Source organism: Tupaia chinensis, unplaced genomic scaffold, assembly GCF_000334495.1.
Source record: "Tupaia chinensis unplaced genomic scaffold, TupChi_1.0 Scaffold000527_1, whole genome shotgun sequence".
Classification (NCBI taxonomy): Eukaryota; Metazoa; Chordata; class Mammalia; order Scandentia; family Tupaiidae; genus Tupaia; species Tupaia belangeri.
In genome coordinates, this window is record NW_006160040.1 from 5,662,716 (window position 1) to 5,679,333 (window position 16,618).

Genomic DNA, 16,618 nt, shown 5'->3' on the forward strand with positions numbered 1-16,618 from the left:
AACAAGTGAGGTTCTTTTGCAGCTTAACATCACAAGATCATATTCTTGTAGGACTTAAATGATTACCAGCTAGCACCTTTTCCTCACTATAACCTTTTTGTCATACCCAAGACAGATTTTCATTCTGAAAATTACAGAAAAAGTGAAATATTTAAATATTAAAACATAAACTGCAATTATTTTGTCCTAAATAAGGAGCTAATTTTAAGATATAAAACAGACATGTTGGGGACCAGCAGGTGGCATGGTGGTTAAGGTGCTGGACTCCCACATGGCTGACCATGGTTCAAATTACAGACCTAGCATCTTTCTTTCTCTTTCTCTCTCTCTCTCCCCTTTTTCTTTCCCTCCCTCCCTATTGTGAGCACACATACCCTATAGAACATTTTAAAATAATAATAAATAAAATTAAAATAATTATCTCATAGATAAAATGGGCATGTTTCTAAGTAGAGACGCATAGAGTGGTTCTTGAGAACATAATGGGGCTGGCTGGCATCCCTAGGAATATTTAGAAATTACCTAGAAGAAAAACACTGACACTGAAATAGCAAACCTTAGATGGCAGCTATAAAGACCACAGCACTAGCAGCTATTATAGAGGCTGTACTATTTCCTTGTAGAAGTGTCTCTCAGAGCATGAACTAAAACCCATCTACCTTGGAATCAGTTGGGGATTGGGTCATTTACAAAGACGTTGCCTTCAAAAGAAAGTAGAGGTTATTTGGGGGAACCCCAATGAATTCAGATATGGAGAAGAGAGTATGAAGTGGCATCAAGGTCACAGTATCTATCAGCAGTGTTAAATGTGGGCCTCAGAGTGAGACCTGGGAACTACAGTGTCATATGTCATCAGAGATGCAATTTTTTTACATTTTGACATCTCTGAATAGGGCTATGGTTAAAATCAATGAAGTTTCATAGTTTAATTGGCAGCATTCATTCTTAGTGGATCATAGAATAATTGATGAACTATTACATAAAGAAGGCAAGTACTAAGAGGCCTGAGAAGGAGAAAAGACGGTCCAATGGAAGGAAAGTGTCTGACAGCACAAGACCCAAAATTAATATTATAGAATGCTTATTTGGCAATAGGTAAATAAAAATAAACTGAATGAACCAAGAGAAGATTACAATTAAATACACACACACACAAACACACACCCCTATACGTAATAATTGCTGGGAAATTTTTTTGTTAATACAGCAGTGTTGGCTTAGCTATTGTGGCACAGTAGCAGCTCACTGCTCTGCAATGCTGGAGCCATATGAAAGATCAGGGTTCAGTTCCCAGGTTGACCTGTATATGGCAGGTATGCAAGCCTGTGACCCTGGATGACTAGAAAGCCTGGAGGGAGGATTAGGATGTGAAAGCCTCTTAAGGGTGCTTATCTTTGACTTTCTGTCTCATGAAATAAACTTCTTTAAAATGCAGCACTTTTAGCAAGTATCCCCAAATGATCTTTTAGCAAGAGCTCAATTAGGATAAGAACCTCTTAGGTAAAGTCCCCAGTTTATCTTGGGCATTTAGGAAACTAGGCTATTTAGAACATGTGAAGTCAAAGAAATTTAGCTAGTCAAAAATACATATCATATGTGTGTATATGCATGTTTGTATATACATATGTAGACATAAAACATACATAATCACTTTTTATATTCATAGTCACTTTACCACTACAGTTTTATTTGAAACTTAGGGAAAAACATTCACAGACTTAGAACCAGAGCCCTTAGAATGGCTTCATATTTAGTGATAGTGGAAGAGATGATTCCTTTGATTCTGAAGCTTCCTGTAACTACAATAGCTGTCTTCAAATGAATTTTTAATTCCCACTTCCCTCTCTAACCTCTAGCATTTGAGACTTAGACTTAACTCAGATTGCACACATTTTTTAATTACATTCTAGTACAGTGCTGTCCAATAGAAATACGTGAGCTGAATGTGTAAATGTTCTAATTACCAGGTTTTAAAAAACTAGAGAATATAAAAATATTTTACTTAACATGATATATTTAGCCTCCCTTTGGACTTTTTTTTTTTTTAAGGGAGATTTTTGGTATAGATTTTGGTGTAGATTTTTGATATAGGGCACGTGTGCTTGCCAGAGAGACAGAAAGATAGAAATCACCCTCCGGGGGGTTGGACATGCCGCCATCCCTTCTCCTCCATTATCTTCTCAGGATTTGGGGCATGTATGCAAGCACATACTCACACGTGAGTTTCAAGCTGCTGGGTCTGGGACCCAAACTGTGGTTGACTACAGGGAGTCCACCAAAGTAACTATTACACCATCTGCTGAGCCCCCTGAAGATTTTTCTTTATTTAATATTCAAACATGTGCATGCACACGCACATATAGATGTGGAGAGATCTGTAGATATATATATATATTATATATATATATAGTTATTGCACTATTGGGACAGTTTCAAGACAGAAGTATAAACTAGTGTAGTCTGGGAACCTACATTGTGAATTTTAGAATAGGTGAGTTTGCATGTGTGACTCAAAAGATAATTTTCTTAAGGGTTCTTCACTCAATGACTAAAAACTATCATAATGGGTTTGCCTTTTCTCTGGGCTCGCTCTTCTGCCTATGCACATCATTTGGAGTCTTCTTAATCTATCCTAAAACTTACCTTTATGTCAGTCCATTTGGGCTATTATAAAAACATAACTTAGACTGGGTGATTTATGAACAACAGAAGTTTATCCCTCAGAGTTCGGAAGGCTGGTAAGTTCAAGATCAAGATGCCTGGAAATTAGTGTCTGGTGAGGACTTGCTCTCTATTCCGGCCGGGTCTTCACTTAGTAGAAAGGGGAAACAAGCTTCCTCAGGTCTCTTCCATAATGGCAGTAATCCATCCCAAGTGCTCCACCCTATGACCTAAGGACTCTAAAGCTCTCAAATGCCCCATCTTTTAATACCAATATTGAGAATTAGATTTCAATGTATGAATTTTGAAGGGCTGCAAACAACACACAAATTGAGAAATTATTCTGTTTTGCCTAAGCTTTGCCTAATCACAAAAGTCAAAATAGTGAGTTATTCAAGCTAGAAAAAACTTTAGAAATTAAACATCCTAAAATAAGATAAGAAAACAGGCCAAAAAGGTGATGTCTTACTTGGTACAGTTAGCTAGCAGTATCAAGATCTCCTTCTCATTTTGCTCCCTTTACATAAAACCTCCTAATTGTGTGTTATTGTCATATTTGTGTCATAATCTTTGTGTCTTCTAGTTAATCTCTGAGGTAGTGGAAAAGAAACAGCCATTTAGAAACAACTATCAGTTTAGTGTTAATTTTATCCTTTAGTGAAACAGAATCTCAACTGAAGACACAGTTATGGCCCCTCCAATTTTATTAATGGGGTCCCATCACTTTCTCTGGACTCACAGGGTAATTTCCTTGGCTCATACCTCAGTCTTGAGAATACAATAACTTTTCTCACCTTGATTTTATTCTTAAACTACTGTCTTTATTATCCTTTCTTTTTAAAAGAATTATTTAACATTTATTTGACCAGAAAGGGACAGAGTGAGAGAGAGAAAGTAGAGAAAGTGAGAAAGCAAGTCACCAGGTTCGGGACTTGAACCATGGTATGCCATATGAGAGTCCAGCGCCTTTAACCACGCCCCCTGCCAGCCCCTTTTTCTATTAAAACAATGAGAGCTTAAATCATGTATATTCAAAACAGCCTCACATATCTTCCTTCTCTCATAAACAAAAGAAATACTCATGCTATTTGTGGTTTTATATACTGACTCTAATAAAAGTCAATTTGGAAATTGGTACAAAGAAAGGACAATGAAGGGACCAACATTTGGCATAATGGCTATGTCTCTGGACTCCCATGTAGTCAACTGCGGTTCAAGTCCAGGACACGGTGGCTTAAACTCATGCCGGGCGTGTGTGTGTGTGTGTGCCCAAGATCCCGAGAGGAGAATGGAGGAGAAGGGATTGCGGTGTGGCCATCCCCCCTGGAGGGTGATTTCTTGTTAGTATTCCTAGGACTTAATTATCTTCCAGTAATAATTGAAACTTCAACTATTACTGGAACCAGTTCAGTTATGTAGCTCCCAGTTCTCCAAGGTTGATCAAGATCTCCTGGTTAGCATCCTTTATCCACATGCAGTGCAATAAAGTAAGAAAATAAATAAATACATGAAAGTCAAGCAAGGACAAATCGTGTCCAAATTTTAATTAACGAAATGAAAGACAGTTGGTCTAAATTCCAAAGGTATATTTAATGCCAGGAAAAAAAAAAAAAACCTCAATAACAAATGATGAAATAATTTTATAGAAACATTTTATACTTTTTGAAATTGCTTTCAAAAAATATTTATTGAGCACCTTTTACTTAACAGTCTCCATGGTAGGTACCAGAACTCCTTAACCTCATGGAGCATATGGCCTACTGTGTAAAACAGATATTATAAAAGCAGAAACATTACGGTTTAGAGAGTGTGAAGAACAGGAAAATAAAGGGCATGTGAGGACACAGAACTAAGGCCTTAAATGGTGGGGGGGAGGGGCAGTCCCTGAAAAAATGATATTTGATCTGACGTCAATCCTTGAGAAGTTACAGTAATACAGATAATTAACAGTTTTTTTATTGATGAATAATTGTAATTTCTCATTAATATTCTAGAACCCACCTGGACCTTTGTTTATTGTATACACCCACCTAGAGGTGATATTAATATCTAATGACAAGTGAGGCAGAAGACAGACCAATTAGAAGTTCGCCACCCTGCCAAGTTGGGGCTGGAGGCTGCCTGCTGTGCAGTGCATTAGCTGTCCTGAGAGGGGCTCCATTGGATGCAGAACTCAAGACCACAGCCATTTATTTACCAACCACTGCAGTTCTACTGACCCTTTTTTTAAAAGTATAAATATGTTCAAAGTATTTCATGAAACATACTCTTAAAATGAACAAAAGTTGAATATTTTTATGATATACAACATGGTACGTGTGTGTGTGTGTGTATGTGAGTGTGTATTATATAGATAGATATATTTTTTAAGTTTTTGCCATAGGGCATGTGTACTTGCTGGAGAGAAACAGAGGGGAAGTGAGAAATCACCCCCGCTGGAGGGATGGTCATGCTGCAATCCCTTTTCCATTCTCCTCTCAGGATTTTGGGCATTCATACACACTGCCCAACCTGATTGCCAGGCCATAGGGTCCAGGACTCAAACAATGGTCGACCATATGGGAGTCTAGCACCTTAACCACCACACCACCTGCTGGCCCCCAATACATTGGTTTTTTAGCCATATCACCATGTACAATATCCCCTGCTGGTACATACTGGATATCAATCCTTGACTGCTCTATTTCAATAGAGAAGTCTAGATTAGGCCTGAAACATGACCCTCCAAAATAGTCCCTTATTATTTCATATAGTCTTCTTGTACAATGGAGTCACTGGAAAAAGTTAAAATATTTTATATGGGAAGACTATAAAGCTGGAACGTTTGATAGTTTCAGAAAGCATCAGTTTTAATGTGTTGAGGACTAGCACGTTTCTATGTAGTGTAAACAAAGTGACATTAAACGTACTTGATTTATTTTTCTTAAAGAGAGAAATCTAAGAAAATTATTCAACAGATTTTAATAATCCCTACATTTTGGCAGTTTTAAGAATATATGGAATCTTTGGGTTATGATTTCATCAAAGTAAAGTTAAAATATTTCTTTGGATATAAGAAAAAGGAAAACATTTTAGCATAAGGTTAAATGTATTACTGAATTCACCAAGTATCAAAAATTTTGATAGTATGAAAAGAATTCTGTTCTTGCTTAGAAATCAAGTACACATTTATCTCCAGCAGAAAAGAATAATTACATTAATTGAGATTGGAGATACTGTTGTATTGTCAAATAGAATAATCTGTTTAAATTAGACTTTAGTTTTTAAACCAGAGAAAAATGTTGAGCCTGGCTTTGCTGATATTAATCCAAGTTTTGCAAAATCCAAACATCTAATACAAATTTTGTACTATATTTGCTAAAATATTTCATAACCAAGGGAGAAATGCTCATTTGAGTAACTGATTTGGACTAACACTAAACTCAATTCATGAGTTTACTTTTTTTCCACTCTGATGTAAATATTAATAGACTTTTGGTCAATTCTCATAGAAGTTTATTCACTGTTCCCTGGCTCTCTTCATTTGAACATACTAAAAAGTTTGTAATATTTATATAATAACCTATTATAACTGTATCAAATACAATCACCAGTAAGAAAAAAGGAAGGGGGAAATATTTTTCTTCTACTTTAACCTCAACTTGTAACACTGTGTCCTGAAAGGCAACCTTTTAAAAAAAAAAAAAAAAAAAAGAATTGTTTTATTTAACTTTATTTATTTATTTTCATTTGACCAGAGAGGGAGAAAGGGAGAGAGAGGGAGAAAGTGAGAAAACAAGCTGGCAGCTCCAGAACTCTAACCACAGTTGGTCATGTGGGAGTCCAGCACCCTCAACCACCATGCCACCTGCTGGCCCAAGAGGCACCTTCTTAATCTCTATCCTCATATGTCTTCTACCTAAAAAAGAGGTCTTTTTTTTTTATCATTTGATAAGAGCATAATTAAATTTGGATTTTCAGAATCATTTATGAACACTACTCTCTCCGGTAAGGGATAATTAAAGCGATGTATGTCACAGATATTCATGTCTTAGCTCATCTATCTGCAAGTCAAATAGTTTTAAGCAAAGGCAAATCACACTGTAGTTCCAAGAGAGGGCCCCTTCTCAAACTCAGAGGGAAGAGTGCCAGGTATTGGGATGAGCCAGAAAAAGATTCTCTCCTAGCCCTTGCAAGAGCTTTTCTGGCAGCCTAAATGTATTGACAGAGAAGTTGTTGGATACCCATGTGTCTTCAAGTAAGCCTTCATTTTCGGCAGGCATATTTTAATTAATTAGGTGGCTTATGATAACCAAGCCTATATATGTCAAAATTATCCCAACTCTGAACGGATATGCAGGGCTTGTCTAAGTATATTTCTAGTCCCCTTCCCCTTTTACTGATCAGGAGGCAAAAGAGTATCCTTCCAATGGAGCATCTTACATGCAGTATAGACAGTGGAGGTAGCATTGTGGTGGGGACCAAGCATGGTCTGTGGGATCTAATTGGCTGAAATGTTGAGTCCTGTTCTGCCCTCTATAATACTAGTTGAGTAATCTGAATACACTATTTAAAATCTCAGAGTTTCTTTATCCATACAATTGGAAAAAGTGCATTTCCTTGTTGGGAGAATGAGGAATAATCTATGCAAAGTGCCTGGCACATAATAAGTTGTCGATAAATAGTAACTCTTGATTTTGTTTGTGGATTCGGTGTTGCTTTTGTGGTGGGCATGGTGGTGATGGGTATTGTTCTGCCTATTTCTCACAAGAGGATCCTGTGCTTGCTGTTCTGCACAAGCAGACACCAGTGCCGTCGGCATAGCTTGGCCCTCTCCAGCTTTCCACAGTGGGTGATTTTTGCCCCCTAGGGGACATTCAGCACTGTCTGCAGACATACCTGGATGTCGCAACTGGGAGTCGGGAGTGCTCCTGCCACCTAGTGGGGAGAGGCCAAGGATGCTGCTAACCATCCTACTATATGCACAGAAGAGCCCTCCCACCCCCAACAAAGAGTTATCTACCCCAACATAACAATAGAGCTGAGGTTAAGAAACCTTGGCTTACATGATAAACAGGATATATTCTAGAGGCAGGGAAACCATAGCAACCAGAAATTTTCATTATACATTTCAAACTATCCCTGAAGGGGAATAAAGGACAGTTTTAGAAATAAGCATAAAATAAGTATGAGTAACTATTGAACAGGCTGCCTAGTAGGTGGGTGTGGGTGGGTGTGTTTGGGATTTGTTTTAACAGTACATCCATTCTTGCTTCAGATACATATAACATGGTGAAGTCGACATTCTGTACCACCAATGTGGACTAAATGTTTAACTTGCCCTATACAAAGGGCTTTCAGTAATTCCATAAATCTTAAATTCTGTGAATTAAAAATCTTGTTATGAGTGTGTATATATCTAAAAGGTGATTAGATTGGACACTTAAGATTAGTACACTTTTCATACCTGAGTGTATAAATACACTTACCATATATATCAGTGTATACAATCTTTGTTTTTTAAGAGGTTTTTGCCATAGGGTGTGTGCACTTGCTGGAGAGACAGAGACAGACAGAAAGCGAGAAATCTCCCCTCCAGGGGGATGGCCACACCACAATCCCTTCTCTCCCTTCTTTTTTTTTTTTTTTTCCTTCTCTCCATTCTTTAGGGATTTTGGGCATGCACAGACATGCACCCAGCATCAATTTCAAGCTGCCAGGTCCGGGACTTGAACTGCACACAACCATGTGGGAATCCAAGGCCTTAACCACTATACCACATTGCTGGCCCCAGTGTATAAAATCTTTATGGAAAAAATACAAACCTGTGATACAATCCAAGAAGAACTGGGCTAAAGTCTGCTTTGCTTTGGAGACAACACCATACAAATGAGCAGTATAGACCACTTTCAACTTTTAATGGAACTTTGTGGACATTTGAAATACCTATGCATATTGATAGAATTGGCGTGTCATTTCAGATCTCACTTATTTAAGTAGATACTCTCAGCTCAACAACTTTTATTAGTGAACTATGAGTTTCAAAGCAAAAATTTTATTTTAAAAACTGTCACAGGGCCAGCTGGTAGCACAGTCGTTAAGGGATTTGAATCCCACATAGCCAAATGCGGTTAGAATTTTGGCCTTGGCAGCTTGAGAAATATGCTGGACACATGTGTATGTGTGCCCCAAATCCTGACAGGAAGGAGAAAAGGAGGAAAAAGGATTGCAGCCTGACTACACCCCAGTGGGAGATTTCTCTCTTTCACTCTCTCATGCAAGTGCATTCACAATCTCCTGGCAATAATCATTTAAAAGAGTAAAAAACCCATTTAGAAAAAAAAATTTTTTTGAGAGGTTTTTGCTATAGGATATGTGTGCTCGCCAGAAAGACAGAGAGACAGAAAGCGAGAAATCACCCCCCCAGGGGGGATGGCCACGCCACAACCCCTTCTCTATTCTCCTCTCGGGATCTTGGGCACGCACGCACACATGCCTGGTGTGAGTTTAAGGCACCGGGTCCGGGACTCGAATCATGGTCGACTACATGGGAGTCCAGTGACATAGCAATTACACCAACTGCTGGTCTGAAAAACTTTTTTTAAATTAAAACCATCATGACTGGGCATGGTGGTGCCTGCTTATGGCAACACCATCATGACTGGGTCAACCTCACAGCTAGATCCTACATGGCCACTGCAGTTTTAATCCCAGCCCTGGCAGAAATACACTGGACACAAGTGTGTGCCCAGGATCCTGAAAAGATGGAAAAATGGAGAAAAAGTATTGCAGTAGGACAGGCCCTACTGGGGGATTCTCTCTCTCTCTCTCTTTCATATGCACATGCGCACACACCCTGTGGCATTAAAAAAATCACAACTAATTCAGAAATCCTTTCTCTTTTGAACTCAACTAAGTGAGATTATTTTATATTTTAGTTTCTCACTTCCTCAAGTGGTATTTTTCAAACTGCTGCAAGGGACAGAAAGCCAACCCGGGGAATATCTGAGGGTTGAAAGAGAAGAAAAAACTGGGAGAAGGAAAAAAATGCTTATGATCGGTATTTTATTCCTTCCCCCAATTTTTTGAACAATATATATTCCATTTTCTTCCTTTCAAGAGGTAAAATATGTATTCCCCCCAATACTGAACTTAGAATAAGGTAATAATCTAATGTACTTTTACACTATTTCACTAGTTTATTCAAAATAGGATTTTTGCAAATCATTCATAGGCGTAAATATCTAATCCAACTACGGAGAATCTATTCTTTCTGTTTAACTTTTCCTTAATGTAAAAAGATTGATATTACTGAAATATTATGTAAGCATCTGAGGAAAGAGAGACCACGGCCCTCAGGCCACAATCATACACAGTGCCAACTGGCAGTCAAGAAAAATGCACTGAGCATTTGCAATAATATAGCTTAAAGTTAATAATAAAAGATGTGATTGCATAGGCAAGCTCGTGGTTGGAAAACCATGTTTGCAGACAGAAGAGGTAATAGTGTACATACAGATTCTGCTGAGTGCTTAGTTTCATAGGAAGTGAAAGAAATTGTGGGCTGAGTGTAAGAAGAATCTTGAAGCTCTCGAAGCTCTTGATAGTCAAGTCTTTTAAACTCAGTGACAGAATTTGGTGTGTCTGAGTTCCCAGAAGTCACAATTAATAATTCTCATAAAGCTGTGGCAAGGCCTCAGCAAAAGCTGAGAATGAATGATTGAAATCTACCTGGCTATAAATAGTATTATTAATAAGGGGGGAAGAAAAACTTTCTGAAAAAGATGAGTTAAGTCACATGGAAGGTCCTATTTTTAAACAGTAGACAATATACTCCAGAATCTCAACCTAGTAAAAATGGAAAATAGGGGCCAGCTGGTGGCATGGACTGGACTCCCACATGGACGACCACAGTTCAAGTCCAGAACCTGATGGACTGAAACTCAGGCCTGTGATGCACATGTGCGCATGCCCAAAATTCCAAGAGGAGACTTGAAGAGAAGGGATCACAGGGATTGCTGCATGCCCATCCGCTCCCGCCAAGGGGTGATTTCTCACTTTCTCTGTCTGTCTGTCTCTGCCTGTGTTTCTCCCCAGTGAGTGCGCATGCCCTATGGCAAAAACCTAAAGAAAAGAATCATTTCAAGATTGGTGAATTCATGGACTATGGATCCATAATGAATTCTAGGAAACTCTAGGATGAGGGAGGGATTATCTTCCAAGTTAAAGTGAAGGAGGATAAACATCTCCACTCTGTCAGAGGTGAAGCTAAGGTCTGAGCAAACAAGGGTTTGACAGTGTTCATCCCTTCAGCAAATACTGACTGAGCCCCTGCCACACATCAACCACCAGTGCATGCACTCACGCAGGTGACAGGCTAGACAGGTGACACAGGTGAGAGACTGGATGAGTCAACCTAGGATTAGAACCATGGATAAGCCCCATTCCACAAATGTGTCCTGGTATTATTTCCATCTTGTATTCACCCAACTCAGAGTATAACAGCTACTTGCATTGAAAATGTCTTTCTTCAGGAATAGCTGAGGTTTAGATAAATCTTTGTAACTGTGAAAAAGCCTGAAATCCTTTAGTTCTATCTCTTTGAGGAGACTGTACCAGAACCGCACGACACTGCTGTCACTGCCGCTGACCTCAAACCCAGGCCAGTGGAGATGGATTTCAAAGATGAGCTGTCCAATCTGTTCCAGGACATCTTCCAGAATAAGATTTTCCAAAACTTTCCACTCTGCACTTTCCAGATCTGCCTTGAGAACATCAATCTGTAACAAAGGAACAAAACGAGATTAGCAGATTTGATAAATCACTGTCAGAAATACCATATCAGAAAGTCTCATGCTTCCCTCCCAAGGAAGCTCCATTTTTTTAAATTTTAGAGTTAACAGTCACTCTCGAGTGACTGTTTATGACATGAATTTCTAACTCACTTCATAACAAATATTCATATACAAATTATAAAATATCAAACAAAAGGTATTATGGATGCCCTTGCTTTCTGCTCAGTTGGAATAGAAGTCTGAGAAGGAAAAGCTGGGGCGTGTGTATCACCCAGTTCTGTGCCCCCAGCCTGTGCCCATGACTGGCTGAGTCCTGACAGGTTGGTGGCTACTGAGAGGGCCACAGAGGGCCATTGCTGGCAGTGCCTCTCATCTCCCTCCAGCATCATTAGAACTGAAATCCAGGAATAGAGTTTGGGGTTTTTTTGGTTTTTGTTTCTTTGTTTGTTTTTTAAGAAATCACCCCCTGGGGGGCGGGGGGACTGGCCACGCCGCAATCCCTTCTCTCCATTCGCCTCCTGGGATTTTAGGCACTCATGCACACATGCCTAGCATGAGTGTTATGCTTCTAGGTCTGGGACTTGAACTGTGGTCGACCATGTGAGAGTCCAGCAATGCAACCATTATGCTATCTGCTGGTCCCCAGGAATAGAGTTTTCAAGCATCTGAATATTAGACTCATAAAGTATATATAATATTATAATTCGCCGATTTCTCTGAAAAATACAAGGAGACTTCAAAAAAACCTGTTAAAAATAGAATTAAAATATGAATTTATTATGGTACAAAAATTTTTGAAATCTATGCATAGTTTTTTCATAATATGCATTTTCTATGAACGTTTCTTTCTGCCAAAGGCACACGGACTCTCCAGAGAGAGACAGGAGAGAGAGAAAGTACCAGGCCAGCAGGTGGAATGGAAGTTAAGGCAACTGGATCCCACAAGGACAATTGCACAGTTCAAGTCCTGGACTTGGTGACTTGAAAAAACCATACCAGGCACATGTGAGCATATGTCCAAAATCCAAGAGAATGGAGGAGAAGGGATTATGGTGAGGCTATCACCCCTAGGGATGATTTCTTACTCTGTCTCTCTCACTCGCTCTGTCTGTCTCCAGCTAGTGCATGTACCCTATAGCAAACTAAAAAAAGAGAGAGAGAAAGTACTCCCCAGTGAGATGTGATCACACTAAAATCCCTGTTGGGACCTTGGACGTGTCTCCCAGGGCTGGGATTCAGACCTTGTAGCCAACCATGTGGGATCCTGCTCCCTTAGCTACTAGGCCATAGGACTGGCTTTCCATAAGCTTTTCTTTTTCCCTTTCTTTCTTTCTCTCATTCTTTCTTTTCCTTCCTTCCTTCCCTCCATCCTTCCTTCCTTCCTTTCTTTCTTTCTTTCTTTCTTTCTTTCTTTCTTTCTTTCTTTCTTTCTTTCTTTCTTTCTTTCTTCCTTTCTTCCTTTCTTCCTTTCTTCCTTTCTTCCTTTCTTCTTTTCTTCTTTTCTTCTTTCTTCTTTCTTTTTTTGCTGTAAGATATGTGTTGTCTTTGGAGAGAGACAGAGACAGATACAGAGAGAGAAAGTGAGAAGTCACACACACACACACACACACACACACACAGAAGATGGCCACATCACAACCTTTCTCTCGGGATTTGGGACATGGAGTTGGCTATGTGGGATCCAGCCTTCTTAATCTACCATCTTAATCTACCACCTGCTGGCTCCCTCTATGAACTTTTAAAATTCTCCTTGTATACCAATACGTACTTATTAAAGGAATATAAGTCACATCCTGGGTGAGATGGAATAGAAGAATAGGATGGGAGAGAAGTATTTTGCAATTAACTAAGTCATGAGAATCAGCTTCTTTTTGCTGACTTTGCACGAAGTCCATCAGAGAGCTCTAGGTACCTTCAGAAAGCAATGGAAGCTAATCCAAGCGAAGTACTCCTTTCTACCTGACACGCTAAGTGCTTCCCTGGGATATCCGCCTAATCCTCTCCATGGAATCTGCCAGGGCAATTCTGTTAGTCTCCCTAGTTTACATTTAGGGAACTAGACTCAGTGAGTAACTGTGGGCGTCACACAGCTGGGGAAGCAGTGGTAAAATCTCAACAGAGGCTGTCCACAAAGCCCATGGTCTTAACCACTGCACGGTATGGCCTCCCCAATAAACCCACAGTGGAAAATGGTAATTAGAGTAACAAAGAGGTTTGGGTTTTGGAAAATAAGGTGCTATTTGGAGAGTGAATATGAGTCAGTGAGTAAAGTGTGGTTGTCACCTTACATTTGCCAAGTGCTTTTAAAGGGGGACAATTTTACCACATAGAGGGTAGCTGACAGCATTCACACACAAATGGGAGTAATTACAGAATTGCTGCAAAGGAGCAAAGGCTATTGTCCTCAGAGGTGACAGCAGAACCTTAAATAGCCCTTCAGTTGCTGACTGACATCACTAATACCCTGGCCCTTGAAAGTAAAAATACCTTTGGTTATGTAGAAAAATAGATGAAAATCAAGACCAACCTGCATGAACCTCTCCTCTCTCAGTACTAGGCTGTTTGATAAATTTCTCATATAGGCTGAAGGGTAAGGCTCCCAGTATTCAGGAAACATTCTTTATATGATTTCAGAGTTGGGTGGAGAAGGTACATAGAATTTGCAAATAATTGCTCTCCCCCCAAAATAAGCTTTGCCCAAAGACATTCTGAGACCCTAGGGGAGATAGATTCACTTTCTTGCCCTAGATAGGAGCTCCTGGCTCACCAAGAAGCATGGTAACAACTTCAAGAATAGAGAGAGGCCTTAGAAAAGATGAGATATTTACAGGACCAGCATTCCCACATAGTCAACTGCAGTTCGAGTCCCAGGCCCAGTGGCTCAAAACTCACACTGGGCACTTGTGCATGCATGACCAAGATCCTAGGAAGAGAATGGAGGAGAAAGGATTGCAGTGTGGCCAACTCCCCAGGGGGCAAGGGAGTGATTTCTTGCTTTCTGTGTCTCTGTCTCTCTCTGTCTCTGGTGAGCATACACACCTATAACAAAAATCTTTCTAAAAAAGATGAGATATTTGCAAACCAGCTTGTCAGTTCAATCATTTCAAAATCAAAAAGACAAAGTAAAAGAGAAAAGCCTTCACACCAGGCTAAAATAATTACATACAGCAGACTAACATAATTATTGAGAATTGGATACAAAAGAATTAATTCACTTTTTCTTTAAACCAGCTTGTCAGTTCAATCATTTCAAAATCAAAAAGACAAAGTAAAAGAGAAAAGCCTTCACACCAGGCTAAAATAATTACATACAGCAGACTAACATAATTATTGAGAATTGGACACAAAAGAATTAATTCACTTTTTCTTTCCATCTCTGCTGCCCTGGCATTTCCGTGCTTTTGTTTAATCTTGGCGGTTTTAAGCAGACTATTCCTGGATTAAGGATAATTAAACTGCCAAAAGAAATATTTAATCAAAACTTTATAAAATTTCCTAATTGGTACAGAAAATATCCAGAACTCAAAATCAGCATTTGTCATATCAAGTCACATAGCCAAGAATTTCCTAGGTGCCTTTCCAATTTATTTTCACCATGGTTTTCTGTGAGTTTGTATATGTTAAATGTGATCAATAAATCAAAGTTTTAAAGGGATGGGTAGAGCTAATGAGTTAAAATTGATTTTAAAATGGGCCACCTGTGGTAGACAGTGGAAATACAACATGCTTTAATGCTAGACCCACATGGGATGGCCCCAGATTAAGTCTCAAGGTCTCCCTGTACTTACCCAGAATACATATGCCCATGATCTGAGCTGGCCAAGGCTGGAGATAGATCACAGCATGAAGACCCTGTTGGAGGTATCTCCCTCTCTCACTCTCTCCCAAGAAATAAATAATCTTTTTAAAAACTTGACTTAAAAACTATTGGCTCGTCAGCAAAGTCATGATGCATTTAACACGTCATGACTTTTCCGACGACCCAATACATTGATGAAGTATAGGGGAATAGGCTTTATATATTTTTTCCAAACATATTTTTAAAATAAAGTATCAATTAGAAGTTATGAGCAACTGGGAGAGAACTAAATTATTGGGCTAAATTATAGCAAATACATACTTTCTTTTGAAATGCAATTTTTATTTACAAAATGCTAATCCATTCTAAAGAGCAGGAAGTATTTTCAAACACACCACCCACCCTCTTCATCCCCGTGACTAAAATCCCCCACCTCGATCAGAAGCGTACAGGTTGGTCTGCAGCCTGCAGCCTGCAGCAGTGAGCCACTGCAGAGCACGGGAGCTCCCCACTGCCTTTTGACCTGAGAGCACAGCCAGCCAGAAGGCTGTGAATAAAACATCATTTTCTCTTCCAGTGTACTTGTCCTATTTCCCGCATTTCAGAATGTCCCATTACCACAACTATTTTGCAAATGTAATTTTTGTTATTACTGCCAAGGCATCCAACATTACTGTTATTATGGAGCACTAAACATTTCTGAATAAGCCATGCCACTTTTAAGATTCTAATATCAGCTATCAACAACTATGGCACTAGGATCATGCAAATGATTGTATCAGATAATCAAGTGCCAATTCTAATATAGCTAGGTTAAATCAGGTTTCTAGAGGAAAACCAATGCTTAACTCCCTGTAAATTCTGGAAGAGTGAAAGTGAAGACATTCTTGCATGTCTCAAAGAAGGTAAATGAAATAACCTATTGGCATGATTTCAGAAGTTTTAATGGGATCCTCCTATCAAAAATTATTTTCTCACACACACACACACACACACACACACACACACACACACACAGAAGATGGCCACATCACAACCTTTCTCTCGGGATTTGGGACATGGAGTTGGCTATGTGGGATCCAGCCTTCTTAATCTACCATCTTAATCTACCACCTGCTGGCTCCCTCTATGAACTTTTAAAATTCTCCTTGTATACCAATACGTACTTATTAAAGGAATATAAGTCACATCCTGGGTGAGATGGAATAGAAGAATAGGATGGGAGAGAAGTATTTTGCAATTAACTAAGTCATGAGAATCAGCTTCTTTTTGCTGACTTTGCACGAAGTCCATCAGAGAGCTCTAGGTACCTTCAGAAAGCAATGGAAGCTAATCCAAGCGAAGTACTCCTTTCTACCTGACACGCTAAGTGCTTCCCTGGGAT

At 39.3% G+C, this 16,618-nt stretch overlaps 1 protein-coding gene across 1 annotated transcript in view; it reads right to left on the bottom strand.

The window, feature by feature from the left end:
- Positions 1 to 9,214: 9,214 nt before the first annotated feature.
- The window catches only part of METTL24 (methyltransferase like 24), a 61,579-nt gene continuing 54,175 nt past the window's right edge, over positions 9,215 to 16,618 (bottom strand). The window contains exon 2 of the mRNA XM_027775140.1: positions 9,215 to 11,420. Within this exon, the coding sequence (XP_027630941.1) occupies positions 11,106 to 11,420 (315 nt within the window). The 3' untranslated portion in view covers positions 9,215 to 11,105. The remainder of the gene's footprint in view (positions 11,421 to 16,618) is intronic.